Source organism: Miniopterus schreibersii (genome assembly GCF_964146895.1).
Source record: "Miniopterus schreibersii genome assembly, chromosome: 2".
Classification (NCBI taxonomy): Eukaryota; Metazoa; Chordata; class Mammalia; order Chiroptera; family Miniopteridae; genus Miniopterus; species Miniopterus schreibersii.
The window spans coordinates 12,430,911-12,447,531 of record NC_138102.1 but is presented as its reverse complement, the minus strand read 5'-3'; the positions used below and the strand labels follow the sequence as shown (position 1 = coordinate 12,447,531).

Sequence of the window (16,621 nt, the reverse complement as noted above, 5' to 3'; positions counted from 1 at the left end):
TTGGAACAATTGTGAAGTTGGAATAACTGTGAAGCTGGAACAACAGAAAATGAACAGGAGTAATAATAGCAAACTTTCAGGTGGCTGTTAGGCTACGCCAGACACTTCTGAAGAATTTTCAGTATTTTAATTTTGATTTCTACAGCAATCCAATGAAATAAATAATAACACTGCACCCATTCTACAGAGCAGTGAACAGCCACAGTTTAAATAACTTGCCGGAGGTAACAGAGCTAAATAAACATCAAAAGGAGGACTTGGCCCCAGGGGTGCGGTGCCAGGGTGGGTCCTTTGAACCAAAGCTGGCTGGCTGACGAAAGGTGGTTTGGGCCGCACCAGCCATCTCAGGAAAGCTTTCCACGGACAACTATTTTGTACAGTGTGGGAAGACACCTCAACGGCAGGCAGTGGAGACCCAAGCATTTCCCCTGGTAATATAATACTTCTGAACATAAAGTGAATTCATTTTATGTTTGTAAACTGTTGCATGCACAAAGTACAGTGGATATGTTTCTGGGTTTTTGAGAAGAATGAATGCTTATTAGAAAGAGGCTCAGAATGTTCTTAAAGTATAAGTTTGAGTTCATGTTTTATAATCATTCTATAAGAAATGCAATTTTAAAACCCTCACCCCTTATTTTGTCCTTGTGGGCTACTCGAATGAGATCCCTCTCACTTTCTAGTTCCTGCTGTTTCGGATCCCTTCCATCCTTTCTCCAGTCACTGGGCATGAGGTTAATATTAGTGGGGGCTTATTTTGATTGTCCTGTGTGTGTATCTTTTATTTATTTATTATTAAAGTAAATTCAGAAAATCACAAATATGCCAAACAAGAGACTGAGTTAGGTCAACAAATTTCTATAGAAAATCTCAATGTTTCACTGGTTTCAGTTGTTAACCGAGGAGGCATTTGGGGAAGTTCTGTGTGATGGCCGTGGGCAGGCTGGAGTGCCAAGGAGAAGGTGCCCTCCCAAGAGAGGCTGGGAGCCAGGAACGCAGCTATTTCTCTCACTCTCAAGGGCCCCATAGTTATTCTAGAGGGACTGTGAGACAGAGATGGCACAGAGGAGTTGAAGTTTGGTGGTTATTTCCAAGTAATTGGCAGTTTATGGCCCCTCTTGATTACCAACTGATCTTGCTCAAGGAAGATGAAGCAGGATGGTATAGGAAAGGAATATTTTTACATAAAATCCAAGGTGTGTGTGTGTGTGAGAGAAAGAGAGAGAGAGAGAGAAAACACACTGGGATTGTATTGTAGTTATTACTGAGGAGTCCATCAGAGCTGGAAATTGGAGCATCAAAGGATTATACTTTCTCACTGAAAACCTACCTGACCTAAGTGCTCTGGGATTCTGGCAGAGAGCTCTATGCTTGTCTTCCTGAAGGGGCAGCAGGTGACCTTGCTGAGACAGCGGAAGGCCTTGAGGAATGTCACTCTATTAATGGCAGAGGGGGAGATTTCAGCTACAAACAAATGCCCACATCATAAAAATGGAAACCAATTGGAACCCAAAGCAGTTTTACAAACAGGTAGAAAATTTAAGACATCAAATTTGAGGCTTCCTCTACTAAAAGTGAATCTAGATCATTTAAAATGATAAAGTCAACTAAAAATAATGCCGCATCTATGACATGCTTGGACAAGTAATCAAGATAACAAGACAATAAGACTGGCTCCTAATCTTTTAGGAATTTCCACGTTAATGAGACTAAGGGAAAGTTGGGGGGGTGGGAAGAGCATACATTTAGAGGAACCATAATTATTTAACTAACACAACATAGTAAGTCCTATCACAGAGATATGACATATGAATAAAAATAGATGTAAGAATAAATTTGTCATAAAGGGACACCTAAACAAACAAACCAATAAATAAGGGGATCTTCATGAGATAGCTGGCTGTCAGATTTGTGGCTTAAGAGGCAGACATTTATTTTAGCTGGCAATTCTCTGTTAAGAGTTAAAGAGAGCATTAGGGACTCACACAGGTTGCTGGCAGTAGTAAAAATTGATTCAGTCACTTTGGGGAATAATTAATATCGAAAGTCAATATTTCTGGACATACACTTTAGACTTTAGAACCTAGAGAAACTCTTGTACATGTGCAACTACAATTATCAATATACAAGAAAGTTCATAGAATTGTTTGTGAGAGCAATTTAAGCAACAACAACAGTACATTGGAAACAAATAAAAAAGAGAATTGATAAATAAATAAGGTATGTTCATTCAATAAAATTTACAGCAGTAAATAAATAAATTTCAGCCACACATTAATAGGGATATATCTCACAAACATATTGAGGAACTAAAAACAGTATACTGTTGAGGTTTATACACACATATACACAAATGAAATAAAAGCATGGAAAACATTTAGGATTGTGGTTCTCTCTAAATAGAATTGGGAGATTTTGATAAAGTTTATTTTTCCATCTGGGTGATGGTGGCACAAGTGTTCACTTTATTGATTATTATTGGTATTATATATGCCTTAAATATATAGTATATATACATTTTTTCGTAGGATAATAAATAAATTAAAGTGTTATTAACGGCAGCTCTCTTCACTACTGATATGGGTAATCAGGACTGGGCCTGTCTCCCTGGAATGTGTTAGGTCTCAAATGCAGGGGCTGCTAGAGATTATTAAACATAATGTTAATGTTAGAACACAGAACAGTATTTTCAGTTTAGAAGTTAATAAAGGCCACTGCATAGGCCACAGAGCCATTAAATACAGTGATGCGAAAAGTATCAAAACTCTGGGCCTTGTGGAGCTTACATGCTATCTGTGGGAAGGGGGGAAAGGCAATAAACAAGATCACAAAGTAATTAAAAGTTACAAATTATAGTTATTTGATATTTAAGCTTCATATAGGTCTGTGTATATCCATAGAATCTGAGTAAGAAATAAAATGCATTTGGGATGAAGACTCAGCTTTGAGAACTGGCTGGATACACAGAGATGAAAGTGCATTCCAAAGGAATGGTCCAATTAGAGTAAAATGGAGAAAGCTGTGGCCATAGCAGTTTTTGGATAGACACACTAATAAATGATAGCACACCGAGAATATACTTTATACACCTTAGGTAGATTGAAATGGCTACGGATAATCTTCACTGGGTTAATGATGAATATTATAAAGAAGAAATAGTCACAAGAATAAGATAGGGCTATGTGATACTTCATTAACCAACATATTAGAAAGAACACAGGATTTAAGACTCAGAAAATGTTTGTTCTACATTCCCCCCAAATTAACTTTTTAAAATTTTAGCTTAAAAAAGTTAGAAAGCAGAAACTGAATATAATGTATGTACTCTCAACTTTAGAAAGGTACATGAAAAGGAAAGAGAATACGATAAAAAATATCAATGACTCTATGGTCAACAGCTATAAACAGAAAAATATCTTAAAAGGATTGACAGTATTGTAAACATAGAATTGTAATTATGTAGTACAGATAATATTTAAAAATGAAGAAAAGCAAGTGGCAAGTAAAGAAACCAAAGTGATTGCATAAGAATCTCTCTTATATATTCTGATTTTTAGACATAAAAGAAAAATATAGATCCTTGCTATATTTTTCTTTTATGTCTAAAAATCAGAATATATATATAATGTTTGTGTATGTATTTATCTATATGTGTATTAGGGCATACTGTGGACTTGATAAACTAATTAATAAATTCATGTCAAATTGAAAGAATGTAACTAGGATCCCTGATTAGAGTCATATACAAGGAGATTGTAACAAATAACAAAATATTTAACAAGAATAAAACTGTGCAGTGATTTAATAAGATTGTTCGTGTATCATCCAAAGGAGTATTTAAGCAGATGCTGATTGATCGAATGGAGGAAATATTGTAGAGTTACCTCCAGCAATATGTGAAAGGTTGAAATAAAAATTATCCAGTTCCTGTACAATCCCTAAGAGACTATGATATTTGACCCTACTTCTTGTGGGACTGCCTTTCAGCCAACATTCATTCTACTGATCATACAAATCTCTAAGAATTTTTCCCAATTTGTTCAATTAACTGATTGTTTTAATTACTACCCACATGGGTAGTCCCAACTGCTCAGTCACAACACTCAGAAATTTTCTCTTTCTATTTGGTAAATAGATGGCACTTAAGTTTCCATTCTTTCTTTTGATGGCTAGTTAACATATCTAATCAAGTTAAATTGCAGTTAAATGCCATGCCTTTTACTTGGTATTCTTGTGATTAAAAAGAATGCTTTAACATTATATTAATTTTCGCTTTTAAAATATAGAACATATTTACTTAGAAGGAGCGCTTGAACCAAGAAAAGAATATTGTCTCACAGAATACCGGGTTTTGATAGCTCTCCTGGACTAGTCCTTTTAATTTCAACCACAGAAATATGCCGACCAACCGCGCAACAGCAACAGCAACAACGGGTGATGGGGTTATGCTGTCTGAGGGAGAATGGGCTTTTAAAATCTCTTTCTTTAACTTATCCCTTTATTTATCAATTCTCATAGTCAGGAAATTATTGTTTATATCTATCTCTTCTTTCGCCCTGTAGTATAAACTCATTTCCTTTCTCTTGACTGTCTGCAGCTGAATATCTCAATAGCAGAGAGATTTTATTTTCCACAAAATGAGAAATAGAATAAAATCACATCAACCGTATAGATCATGTATAATGCTGATCGTAATGATGGGCTCCAAGAGGTACCATAGAACAGGTTGGCAGCTACTTTTGCTGTGCCAAAAACCCAATATTTTGATAGCATTAACATGCCCAGTTTCCTCAAATAAAAGATATTCCCAGTCACATATTTTTTATGTGTTGGGTGGCAACAGTTAAAATAAAAGAGATACACATTTTGTGCAGATCAATAATAATCCCCAAACAATTTACACATCAGTTACGACTTCTTACTGTATTGTGGCAAGTGGTTTTGGCATTTACTCTGGAGACAGATACAATGGTAATGTACCAGGGAAAATATAAAATTGATTTTTTTTGGTACTGCTCTAATGTAAGAGGATTACAAATTATTTTACACTTTTCAAGTACATACAACTTAATCTGAGGCGTACAACTCAGGACTGCCAAATTCTGCAACTACTTAAGTAATTTGAAATTTCTCCGAACAATTATAAATTACTGTATTGAGATAGGGAAACTTTGTATGTTACCTTACAAAGATTATCGTGGTGCAGTAATTACAATTTCATCTTTTTCTTTTAGCTACATACAAAGAGCTTACATGGCTGAAGGAAGGCTAGTCTTCTATTTTGATTATAAAACACTAAAATTTTAATTTCAAAATAAGTAAGATATACCCAAATTTTTATATATATCTATCAAGCCTCCTATGGAAATAGACTCTTTCTCATTAGGCCCAGGAATATGATGACATTTCCCATTTTGCCAGCTGAGGTTCAAATTAGATAACTCCATACGCAACAGACACCCTGAGGCCTGTGTGGATCCTGAGGACAAAGGTGATTGTTTCAATTATTTTCCTTGAATGGCTTATCTAGCAGTGGCCTCAGCATGGGGCAAGGTATTGGGAGGCTGATGCATGCAGCCATGTAATTATGCATTTAAGTCAATTTTCCTAATTAATTTAAATATGCTTGAGAAGCTTACATGCTGGAATCTGAAAATTCCCAGGGCCTGGTCACTGGATAGAATCAAGTCTCCCTGGCGTGAGAACCGATCACATCTTTCATGAGCTTTTGAAAGATGCCTTTTGGTACAGGAAATTGAAGGCTCAGAATTTCAAAACTTGGAGAAAATGCTACTCTTTATCTCTTTTTAATTTTTTAATTTTTTTTTTTAGTTAAGAAAATGAAGTTGAGAAAGCTGCTGTCAGCAACTGCAAGTTTGACTGATGCTTAGGACAGCATAGAAGAATTCGCAGAGGTAAACACACTGCCCCTACTAATGTGATAAATAAATCATTAATGAAACCCAGACACCAGCAAGAGAAGGTAGGAGCAGAGCTCAGAGGAACAGAAAATCTAGGGGTAGAATTAGTGACATTTGTGCCAAAACATTTCCAAGTGTGTGTAGAGGGAAGAGGGAAGGAGAGGACTGATTGAGCCAACTCTTGAGACAAAGGAACGGTCAATGTATTACCAGAGAGTCTCAGAAAGCAATAACTGGCCTAGTAGCCCTCAATTCCACTTTCAGCCACCCACAGGCTCACAGGCCTAGACACATGACCTTGAACATGTATCCATGTTAAGGATAAAGGTAATTTCTCAAATCCTAGAACATACTGATTCCTGCCCATCCTTTCTCTGATTTCCATTTCTTTTTTGATAAATACCCTTTCAAATTTGCACTGAACTGGACAAAATGGAACCCGTGTTCATTTTTTTCAACTTATTTTTCTCTCTGAGCATATGCTGTTTTATCATGATTTGCACAGTCATGTTTTTTTTCTCTCTGAAAAGTTAAGCCACCTGCCCTCTCATCCAACCGCAGTGCCCACGCTATGGACAGATCTGGCTCATTTTTCCTTTTGAGATTTCTTTTGACTTAAAGTTAGATGTAAGTGAAGTCAGAAACTACTCTTGCTAAATCAATACATAGCAGAGGTGGGGCTTTTTTCATTTTTTTCCCAATGATATCCAATATAGGAAGATTAGTGAAGTCAAATGCCAGCTTTACACTTGCCCTGAGGATGCAGAGTTCTGAAGAACACTGTCAGCAAGTGAAAGATACCTGCTTGGATGTGAAGATATCTGTGGTCTCTAAGCAAAAGCCAAAGGTTTAAAGGTTAACCAGAAAATATAAAATGAGCTAAGCTAGACTTTGCTGAAGTAGCTATTTTTTCCAGTTAAGCCATGTTATAAGTCTATTGTACACATTCTAAATTCATCAATGAATTATAAAATTACTATTAAGTTATTTTCATAAAAATTGGATTTAATTTCTGGTTTATCTTCTATTTACCATATGTGCACTAAAAAATTAGATTACCATCTGACCACAATTATAGACATAAGCTCATGCAGCCCAGGCAAAATCCCAAGGTTTGTATTTGATCATGAGGTATGTTACATAGAAAGCAGATATGGAGAGGCAAATACTCTATATGAAGTATCACAAAGGTACTTGTAATCTGATGTTAGTTTTATTGTGAAATATCATCTAATTTTATTGTGAAATATCAGACTCATTTCTTAGATTCCCAGGTAGAGCAAGCAATAGTTCTTGTGTATCGGTTAAAAGTTTTCTAAATCTCTAGTGAATCAATGCGCTCTGGTGTCTCATTATCTAAATTCCCCACACTTAAATGCAGGTAGCAATACCAGATGGGCTTCATGAATACACATATCGAATGCAGCCTTAAAACAATATATGACAGCCTCTGGAATTTCAAGACACCTACATGTAAAGATTACGATGAGTCACTTTCAATTAAAAAAGAAATAACAGTTGTATTGTCTGTGAACCAAAAGCAATAGATGTGAAATAAAATCATGGTGGTACTTACCACAGTGAAATTCATAACTTTCAATATCCATATTGTCATGGCTAAGTTAACTATCATGGTAACCAAGAGGAGAAGGACAAAGAAGTATAAGCACCTCTTGCGCCACCCATAAATCCCCACGGGGTACAGCTGTGCGTTCTCCGCCCGCGGCAGGCTGTTCTGCTGTGTGGCTAGTATGTATTGTTCTCGTGTCATCTGGAAAACAAAAAGAGAAGGTAAGAGGGAGGCATTCAAAATGAAAACCAATGTTGTGTTGCTGTTTCTTTTTTAATCAAAGGGCACAATCTACCTAAGAGTAATGGGTAGTGAGTAGTCAAGTAATTATTGCTATGTAGTTAAAATTCCTTATTCATTTATTTAATTTAAAGTGGTTTGAATGTTACAAATCCCCTCCACTCATTAGCATTAGTGTTGCTTTTTAGAGCTATTTCACTAATTGTTATATTTCTAAGGTACATTTTTCTTTTTCTCAGTCAGGTTCGCTTAATCCCAACAGCAGCCCTTTCTCTCAGGAGTCTCTGAAGACTCTCAGTTCTACTTTCAGTTGTCCAAACCCAACAACTCGATGCACATTCAAGATACCGTTGGAATAGGAAAACCTATTCTTTGGGATAGACAGAGACCAACTGTATCACAAGGAATTTATGTGCCTTTATCTAAAACTTAGGATAAAAGTAGCTCAGTGTATATGATTTAATAAAACAACAGTGTATTTGCAAGAACCTATGGAAAGAAAATATGCTTTTATTTAGAATTATATAGACATAGCTATTTATTGAAAACTTTCTTTAGAACTTTGTTGGTTATTTTAGTTGTATTTCAACGAGTTATCAGAATGATCTCTAAAAAAATGAAACAGTATGCTATATTACCCTATACTACAGGTATTGAGAGCCTATTATCTACAGTCCAGGTTTACCACTAAATTACCAAGCTGATGATAAAGCTATTAAGAGAAGCTAATTTTATATTGCAAGTGATATAATCAATATAATTGTTTTCTTAAATATCTCACTTAACCATTTTACAATACTACTCACATAAACACTGGTGTAACGCAGAGATGTAAGCACAAAGACTGGAAGGAAAGAGTAAAGTATTTGTTTATCTCACTCACTAATTTGATTCCTTAATATTAAAATATAAGTTGAGCATCTAATTTCTGCATAGACAGGTTCCTTGTGTTCTCTATTATGGGAAATAAGAATATAAAAGGAAGCATGTGTCTTCTGGAAAATAAACTCGACAATTCGCAAAACTTTCATTTCTGATCAGGAGCTAGCACGTGGCGCATGCAAACATCTCTGTGACCATAAAAATTGGATCTCAGCTCCAAAACCCCTTGACCTCCTGAGAGTAGCCATCCTCTAGAAGAGGTGGTAAGTACCCCGTTGGTGTCACTGTCCATTAGGTGTTGATCGGGTAGATTCAACACTACAGTTGTCTGTTATTTGTTCAGAAAAGGGATGGAGCACCATGTACTAAATGCAGTCCCTGATTTACGTGCCGAGTTGCAAGCCCAGCCTCACCATTCTGTTCTGTGCTCCTAGGGCAACTCACGTAGCTTTTCTTGCCCTATTTTTCTCAGCTCTCAAATGAATACTACATTGACTTATATGAGAGCAATATGGGAGTAGAAAAGCAGATGCTAACGTGCCCTTTTCATTTTAAATGGTAAAAATACTTGTTTTAAAATTTATTATCCACCCCTTAGCTAAAGGTTTTTTACTTAAGTGCAAAGTATATCTATCGGGATTATTTTAAATTATTGAAATATAACTTTAAAAACAAAATGTTTAAAGTGTCCAAATTATATTGTGTGAAGTTTATACAGCAGAAAGGCATTTTTTTCTGTTCCCAAAAAACAAGTCTCTAAACAGCTACTAGTGTGGAGAGAGACTGAAAATAATACGGTGAAGTCCACTTACCATGCGACATAAACTTCCCCTATCATGATACTGAATTCTCAAAGGCACATTCCAACTTGATGGGAGTTAATGTTTGCTGTTTAAGAAAAATGTCTATTGGGAATGGATTTTTTTCCAGTTGGTTTATGAAAATGCTGTCGTCAGGTTTTACAGCCTAGAAAAGAGGGAGCCTAGCCACTGAATTTCAACAATGAGGAAAAATGTGATGTGAGTCAAATGCGCTGCCTCTTGAGATAGGAAGTGGAAGAGTGGCAGAGAAAAGAAAGTGGAATGGGCGTTAAAAGGGAAACATATCCTCAGATGAATGAAAGTTTTATAAAAATGTGGATATTTAAAGAGAGATTTTTCAGTGATGCCACAGTCATTCTTATTTTATATACCTCATGCACTCTAAATTTAAGCAGTTATTTAGGGAGTAATTCCTCAGTATTTAATGGAATGAAACTCAATCACAGTTTCTGGCCTTCATTAAGGCACAGACCTAGATTTAGGGTCCTAACACGGAAGGAATTCAATTCTCAGATCCTCTCATGTAATATTAACAGAGAAACTTAGCTATTAAAGCAAATTTGAAGGAGGCTGGCAGGTCTTTGTCGGCTCAGGTATATCAGCACTAAGAGACAGAACCACATAGACAGTCATGAGCACCACGTGCACTAAGATTACAAGCATGAGGGGCCCGTTGGGTTGGAAGCACCGCTACACATGTGGAGCAGGCGAAAAGAAAAATCTTTAAGGAAAAACAAATTTTCCAGGAACACAGCTGGAAAGTTTAACTGGGCAAGTGGAAGGCCCACACCATCTAAAGCAATAAAGAGCAACAGCAAAACATGTTTAAAGGAAAATGGTAACACAGAGAATCACAGAAAGTCTAAGGTTTATTGGCTTTTAAGAGCCAGCAGAAAAGCTCAAGGAGAAAAAGGGAGGTAGAGTACGGCTTCCACAGCCTTGAGGATTAAGTGGAAAGAGTCACAGTTGGTGAAAAATTTTGCAAACAAATTTCAAAATATTCTATTGAAATTCATTGTGTCCCCACATGAACACCCTTAGTTACATTTTGCCAGATTAATTTATTTATAGTGTAGTCAAATTTGCTGTCATGTAAATGAACTCTTAAGAAATGTGTTCTGTTTTTTGTTTTATTTTTGAGGAATAAAGAAAAAGGGAAGATTCATAAAGAATATGTTTTAATCTAGAATGTTCTGCTTTCAATGAACTAAACAAAGATGAACTTGGAAAGAGCAACGTCATGTAGCCAAAACAAGCTTTCACTCTTCGCATTACTAAGTTGTTGACTACCTGGCTGAAGGCAGAGCCGCTGGGCCAGGAATTAGACTTCAACTCTCTTGAGTTGTTCAGGTTTCAAAAGGGATAAAAAAGATGTAATAAGTTAAAGGAAGAGGGGAAATGCAGACCAGTCCAGCACCCAGTGGCGGGAAGACAGGATGTGAGAAGCTGAATGAAGAGTCATCGCAGAGGGCCCTGATCCTTTGACTCGTCCCTGTTGTGGCTCAGCAGCGGCTGCACGTAAGAACAGGAGCCAGGAGAAGAGGTGAATTCCCCACCTATCATTCTCTTACTTGCCTCGTTGGACACACCAAGGTCATGAGTGTAAGCGGCCTTTCCATCAGAGGAGCAAAACAAAAAGGGAAAGGACTGATGACACTTTTCTCTCTTGTTTTACGTAACACAAACCATCTTCTTTTCAATGCTAGTGTCAAGAAACTAAACATGAACTGATTGTCCTTGTAAGCTGAGGAGCTTTCTGGAGAATGTATATGTTAACCCCTTCCTTCTATTCCTTCCTGCTATTTGTGATTTTTTTAATTTTTTTTTTTTAAAGTTTATTTATTTCAGAGATAGAAAGGAGGAGAGAGAGAGAAAGATCAGTGATGAGTCATTGGCCGGCTGCCTCCTGCACCCCCCCTGCTGGGGATTAAAGCCTGAAACCTGGGCATGTGCCCTGACTGGGAATTGAACCTGTGATTTCGTGGGTCCTAGGTGGATGTTCAACCACTGAGCCACGCCAGCCTGGCTGGGATTGTTTCTTGTATTAGCTTATGAAGGGTAGCTGTGCCTCCATCCGAACATCCCCTCTGTGAGGTGAACAAAGTGCTTTCTCCGAAGCTTGTATCAAGACTCGTTTGCATGCCTGGCTGGCTTGGCTCAGTAGCTGAGTGTCAGCCTATGAACTAGGAGGTCACAGTTCGATTCCCAGTCAGAGCACATGCCCAGGTTCGGGCTCGATCCCCAGTGGGGTCATACAGGAGGCAGCCAATCAATGACTCTCATCATTTATGTTTCTAGTCTCTCTCCCTCTCCCTTCCTCTCTCTGAGATTAATAAAAACTTTTTTTTTAAAGACTTGTTTGCAGATTCTCTGAATGTATAAATTGCTTTCTCATTGCATTGTACAAAATCATTTATTTTTTTAAAATGCATTCTCACCAAAGTTTTGGAAAGCTTATTCCAGGCCACAGTACCTAATTTAGGCTTCGACCTGTTGATTTGAGAAGGCCTTGGTCATATTACAAATTGGTGATCTTTGTAAATTGCATGTAACTGGTTTAAAACTAGTTATGCTACAATCCAAAAACAGCACCAATAGGGAGTTTAGATGAAAACAAAAGTACAAAAACATGTCAATTGCTGGTTCTAAGAATAACTGACAATATTAGTAGCCAATATTATCCTTCACTTATGTATATATATATTTATGCATTTACATACACACGTATTTATTTATTTACTTGTGTTCTGCACATAGTACTTTAGAAAAAATAGGTTGGAATGTACAGGAAAAGGAACAAAAATTAAAGTCACCTAATTGGCCCGGCCCATGTGGCCCAGCGGTTGAGCGTCGACCTGGGATCCAGGGGATCAGGGTTCGATTCCTGGTCAGGGCACATGCCCGGGTTGCGGGCTGGATCCCCAGTAGGGGGCGTGCAGGAGGCAGCCGATCAATGACTTTCTCATCACTGATGTTTCTATCTCTCTCTCTCCCTCTCCTTTCCTCTCTCTGAAATCAATAAAGATATATTTAAAAAAAAATTAAAAAAATAAAGTCACCTAATTGCTTAAAACACTTAAAACTCTTTTTTGAATAAAGAAAAACTCACATGTTAAAATTCATTTGAAATATCACGCAGATTTCATGAGTAACTACACAGCGCTTACTCGCTCGGTTATGTCCATGATTCGGTACTGAGGTGAGATCCCTCAACGCGTGTTCTGTGCCATCTGCGGGGTTTGCGGGGCGTCAGTGCTGCCGACCAGAGATGTTTGTGGCCAGCCCTGCTTGATTATATTCCTACACGAAAAGCCTAAGTATTCCTACTTAATCTGAAAACGAGAAATGGAGTAATTCATTTTTATTCATAGCCACTCAAATTATTTTCTACAACAAAACGAGAAAGAATTATTTTCGGTTAAAAAGGAATAGCACGTTTAACACGGACTGATCCTTAATTCAAAAGAGGAAAAGGGGGGGGTTAATAAAAGTGATAATAACAACAACAAACGATTACGTAGAGATCTTCATGTGTGAGACACTAATGCCCAGCAGTGTTAACTCATTTAGTCCTAATCACAACCCAGAGAGGGAAGCTGTTGTTATCAGTTTTCATAAGATAAAGAAAATAAGCCTGAAGAGGTTAGAAGATTTCTCCAAGAGCTACTAGGGGCAAGAGTTCGTGAGGGCAAGAAATGTTAAGCCACCTTCCGATCCCTGAACTCACTTTCTTAGCCAGACCCTACCCTGTCTATGGGCCAAACATCCGGCCCTTCTCATAGGTTATCTAGTTCATTCATCAACACCACGCTATAAAAGTGAGTCTTAAACGCCCCATTTTAGTAATTAACAATCTAAAACTCCACAAAGTCAACATACTAAAGTCTCACAAATGAGTAAATCATTTTTAGAGTCAGGTCTGTAGATCAACATGGGAGTTATTGCTGATGTTTTAATTTCCTTAACTAAGCCAAACTACTTTCCAAACAAATATTTACTAAATACCTAGTACAAAGTGCTTTAAATATATTTAAATATATGCTACACTGCCTCCAAAATCCACAAACAGGCAAATGGTATAGTCCGTGCTTCTCCTAATATGAGATATGTATTATTGATGGTAGAGAAACTGTTTTAAGTGACAAGGGTAATCATTGCAAATAGTGAAACATGACATTGAACATCTTTGGTTCATATAAAGATAAATCTATTCTTTTATATTTGTTTCCAAGTTTTCTTAGTATGTCACATAGAAAGTAATTTTTATGCTAGTAAACACATTCCTAAATTGCATCCACCCTCCCCCTGCCAACCCCCATCCCCAAGGAAAAAACAACACTACTGGAAACGTTTTCAGGCAAACATTTTCTCTCTAGTTGGGATGTACTAGCTTTGTTTTGTTTACATTCTATTTATTTTTCCTGTTACCTTCTGGCAGGTGAAAATGGCCGTATCTCCCGTTACCTTCTGGCAGATAGAACTCATTCCAATTTACTACATTGATCTAAAATTTCCTTTAAATATGGGCTCATTTAAGTAGAGGCAGTGAGTTTATTTAAAGCGTAAGATTCCAGAAATAGCACACCTGCCATACGAACATGGGGAAAAACCAAAGCTTGTAGGAAGTGGTGAATGTTCCCCAAACACCATAAATAAGAAACAGAAGAGTTTTCTAACTAGGCTGTCTGCAGATTAGAGGGGCTAACTCTGAGAAGTGAGGCCTCTAGAACTACAGGAACAGAGGAGACACTGGACGTCTGGATGGAAATGAACACAGAGCACCCAGCAGGAACTGCAGGGGGCACGAGGCAGGTGCTTAGTTCTTAAAGGCCTTCTGGCAGCAGCCCAGGCACTTTTCATCAACTCCATGTGAGTGACAGGTGCTCTAGAAATTTGATGGAGAAAATAATCACTCTCTGGATGGGACATCAGGTGGCTTTATAGGAGCATTTGATGCAGGCATCCTATAACCTTTAAAATTTTGATCAATGAATAAGCCAGGTGGCATTTTAGGCAAAGAAATAGCAAGATAACAGGGCAAAACTTGTAATGCATATTTGAAGAATCTTGAGCTGTGTGAGAAAGAAAATATGACAGTGACTTCTTGAGAACCAACATATCGAACACATGAGAAATTAAAAATTAAAAATAAGAGAGGATGGTTTGTAGCTTTATAGAAAATAATTTTGATAAGATTGCACCCATATCTGTACACCGAATTATTTTTCTAATTTTGAATTACAGTAAACTTATTTTCTGCTTTGAAATGGAAGTGAATTCACATCGATGAATGAAGGGTAGGGGAAATGTTTGAAAGAGTAAGAGCATTGTTTGCCTTGCCCTATACCAAGATTTATTATAAAGCTACATTCAACCAGCACGATGCGGATTCAGGGGTAGTAAAAGAAACCACTGGAGTGTAACAGAAATTCCAGAAATGGACCCACAGATATGGTTAATTTGAAGTTACTGAGATTACCAAGTAATCTGCTGGGAAAAATATGGTGAAATAGCAATTCTCAAAAACACTAATAGGAGAATGAATTCGTATCTCACTTTAGAGAGCTATTTAAAAAAATCTGTTAAGCTGAAGATGCATTGCCCTGTATCCTAGAATTTCCCTCTGTATACTACAGAAACCCTGATATTACGAACCACGTTCAAATAATGTTTTGCAATACCAAAATATTGAAAAAAAAATCTCACAATGAGCTCCATTTAGGTAAATCCAGCAACAAATGAAGAGGTAGACAACTTCTAATTTTAATAATTTTCTCCAAAAAGTTTCATTAATTAAGGTGAATAAAATAGGATTCATTTGTATATCTTGTTTAGGTATCTGCATCTAGACAGACTGAAAAATCCTCCTAAGTGCCCCCGAGTCTAAGCGGATGTTATATATACATGCCAGAGAGCGATACGGGTTAAGATGTGCATTTTTGTTCCATCTAGTTCTGTGCTTGTGAAACAAGGTGATGACGGTGCCGCCCGCTGGCAGTGCTTCCGAAGCACCGCAGGGCTACCTGGTTGAAGATTTACTCATGCGCAGCCTGTCTTACCACCACCCATCACAAAGACAGCGTGAAGAAAAGGTCCTGTAGAAGAACAGATCTAATAAAAATCACACACAGAATGCTCAGTAAGCTGTGGAAGAAAAAGGCAAGAGCAGCCGAACCAAAAACGGGGCCAAGAGTAGGACAGGGTTTGAAGGGCATCAGTATACAAAATTAGAAATATTATCCCATACTAAAATACGTCATAGACTTAGGGCTGATTTCAATGACGATTTTCATGTATCTGAACAAGTGTCAAGAAAACTATTTTGAAAATTTTAAAAAATAATACTTTAAATGGAAGGATCCTTATAATAGAAACTTTCAAAAGCACTGGAAGTTAGTGTATAAATAAGAGTGTAAGTCTACTCGTTGTTATTAAAATCATTCTTAAAACCATTATTTGAAGAAAACCTTTAACAGAAATATTTAGAGGATAATGATAGTATAAATGATTAAGTATATAAATAGATAAATAAATAAACTGACGAATAAAAAATAAATGGCTGTATAAATAAAACCACATTTACACAGAGAAAAAAAATTAAGTATTATCACTTGATATATCAGAAATCAGGTACATATATCAATACATGGACTAGAATAAAATAATAAAAATTTTAACAACTTTGGGTAATTAATTGGTAACTATCTTTTGGGTCAAAAAAAGATACTTTAAACAAGCTGCATGAGTTGTTTGACACAGGGATTGGTTACATCACATGTGCTCATTCTGATCAGTTGGTAGTAGCTGCCTGGAGAGATGGGTTGGAAGGGCCTTTGCAGGGGAAGGAGTGCAATGCTTAATCACTGTACAGCAGGCTGACTCATTTAAACACAATTTGCTCATACTTATGGTCCTTTCTGTCTTTGGAAGACGTAAGTCGGACACTGGCACTGTAATTTCAGAAGTAAATGCCTGTCTTGAGAATCATATCTACTGTCCCACCCTGACACAGGTTCCCTGAGATACTCTCCTCTCAAATAGTAACATTTCAAGGCTAGGGAAAGCACTGTCTCATACGTTCGTTATAATGTTTTTTTCACAGTGCTCCGAGCGCATTAATGACTGAATACTTCAGAATCTGAGTCCATAATTAACTTCCAAGCCCACATCTTGAGGCAATAAGCTCA

The 16,621-nt window shown here is 37.1% G+C and overlaps 1 protein-coding gene across 1 annotated transcript in view; it reads right to left on the bottom strand.

Annotated features, from left to right (window-relative positions):
- Positions 1-16,621, bottom strand: part of SGCZ (sarcoglycan zeta) — a gene marked incomplete at its 3' end in the record, with an annotated part of 570,369 nt that overhangs the window by 169,260 nt on the left and 384,488 nt on the right. The window contains exon 2 of the mRNA XM_081124488.1: positions 7,498-7,692. Coding sequence (XP_080980614.1) covers positions 7,498-7,692 — 195 coding nt within the window. The remainder of the gene's footprint in view (positions 1-7,497; positions 7,693-16,621) is intronic.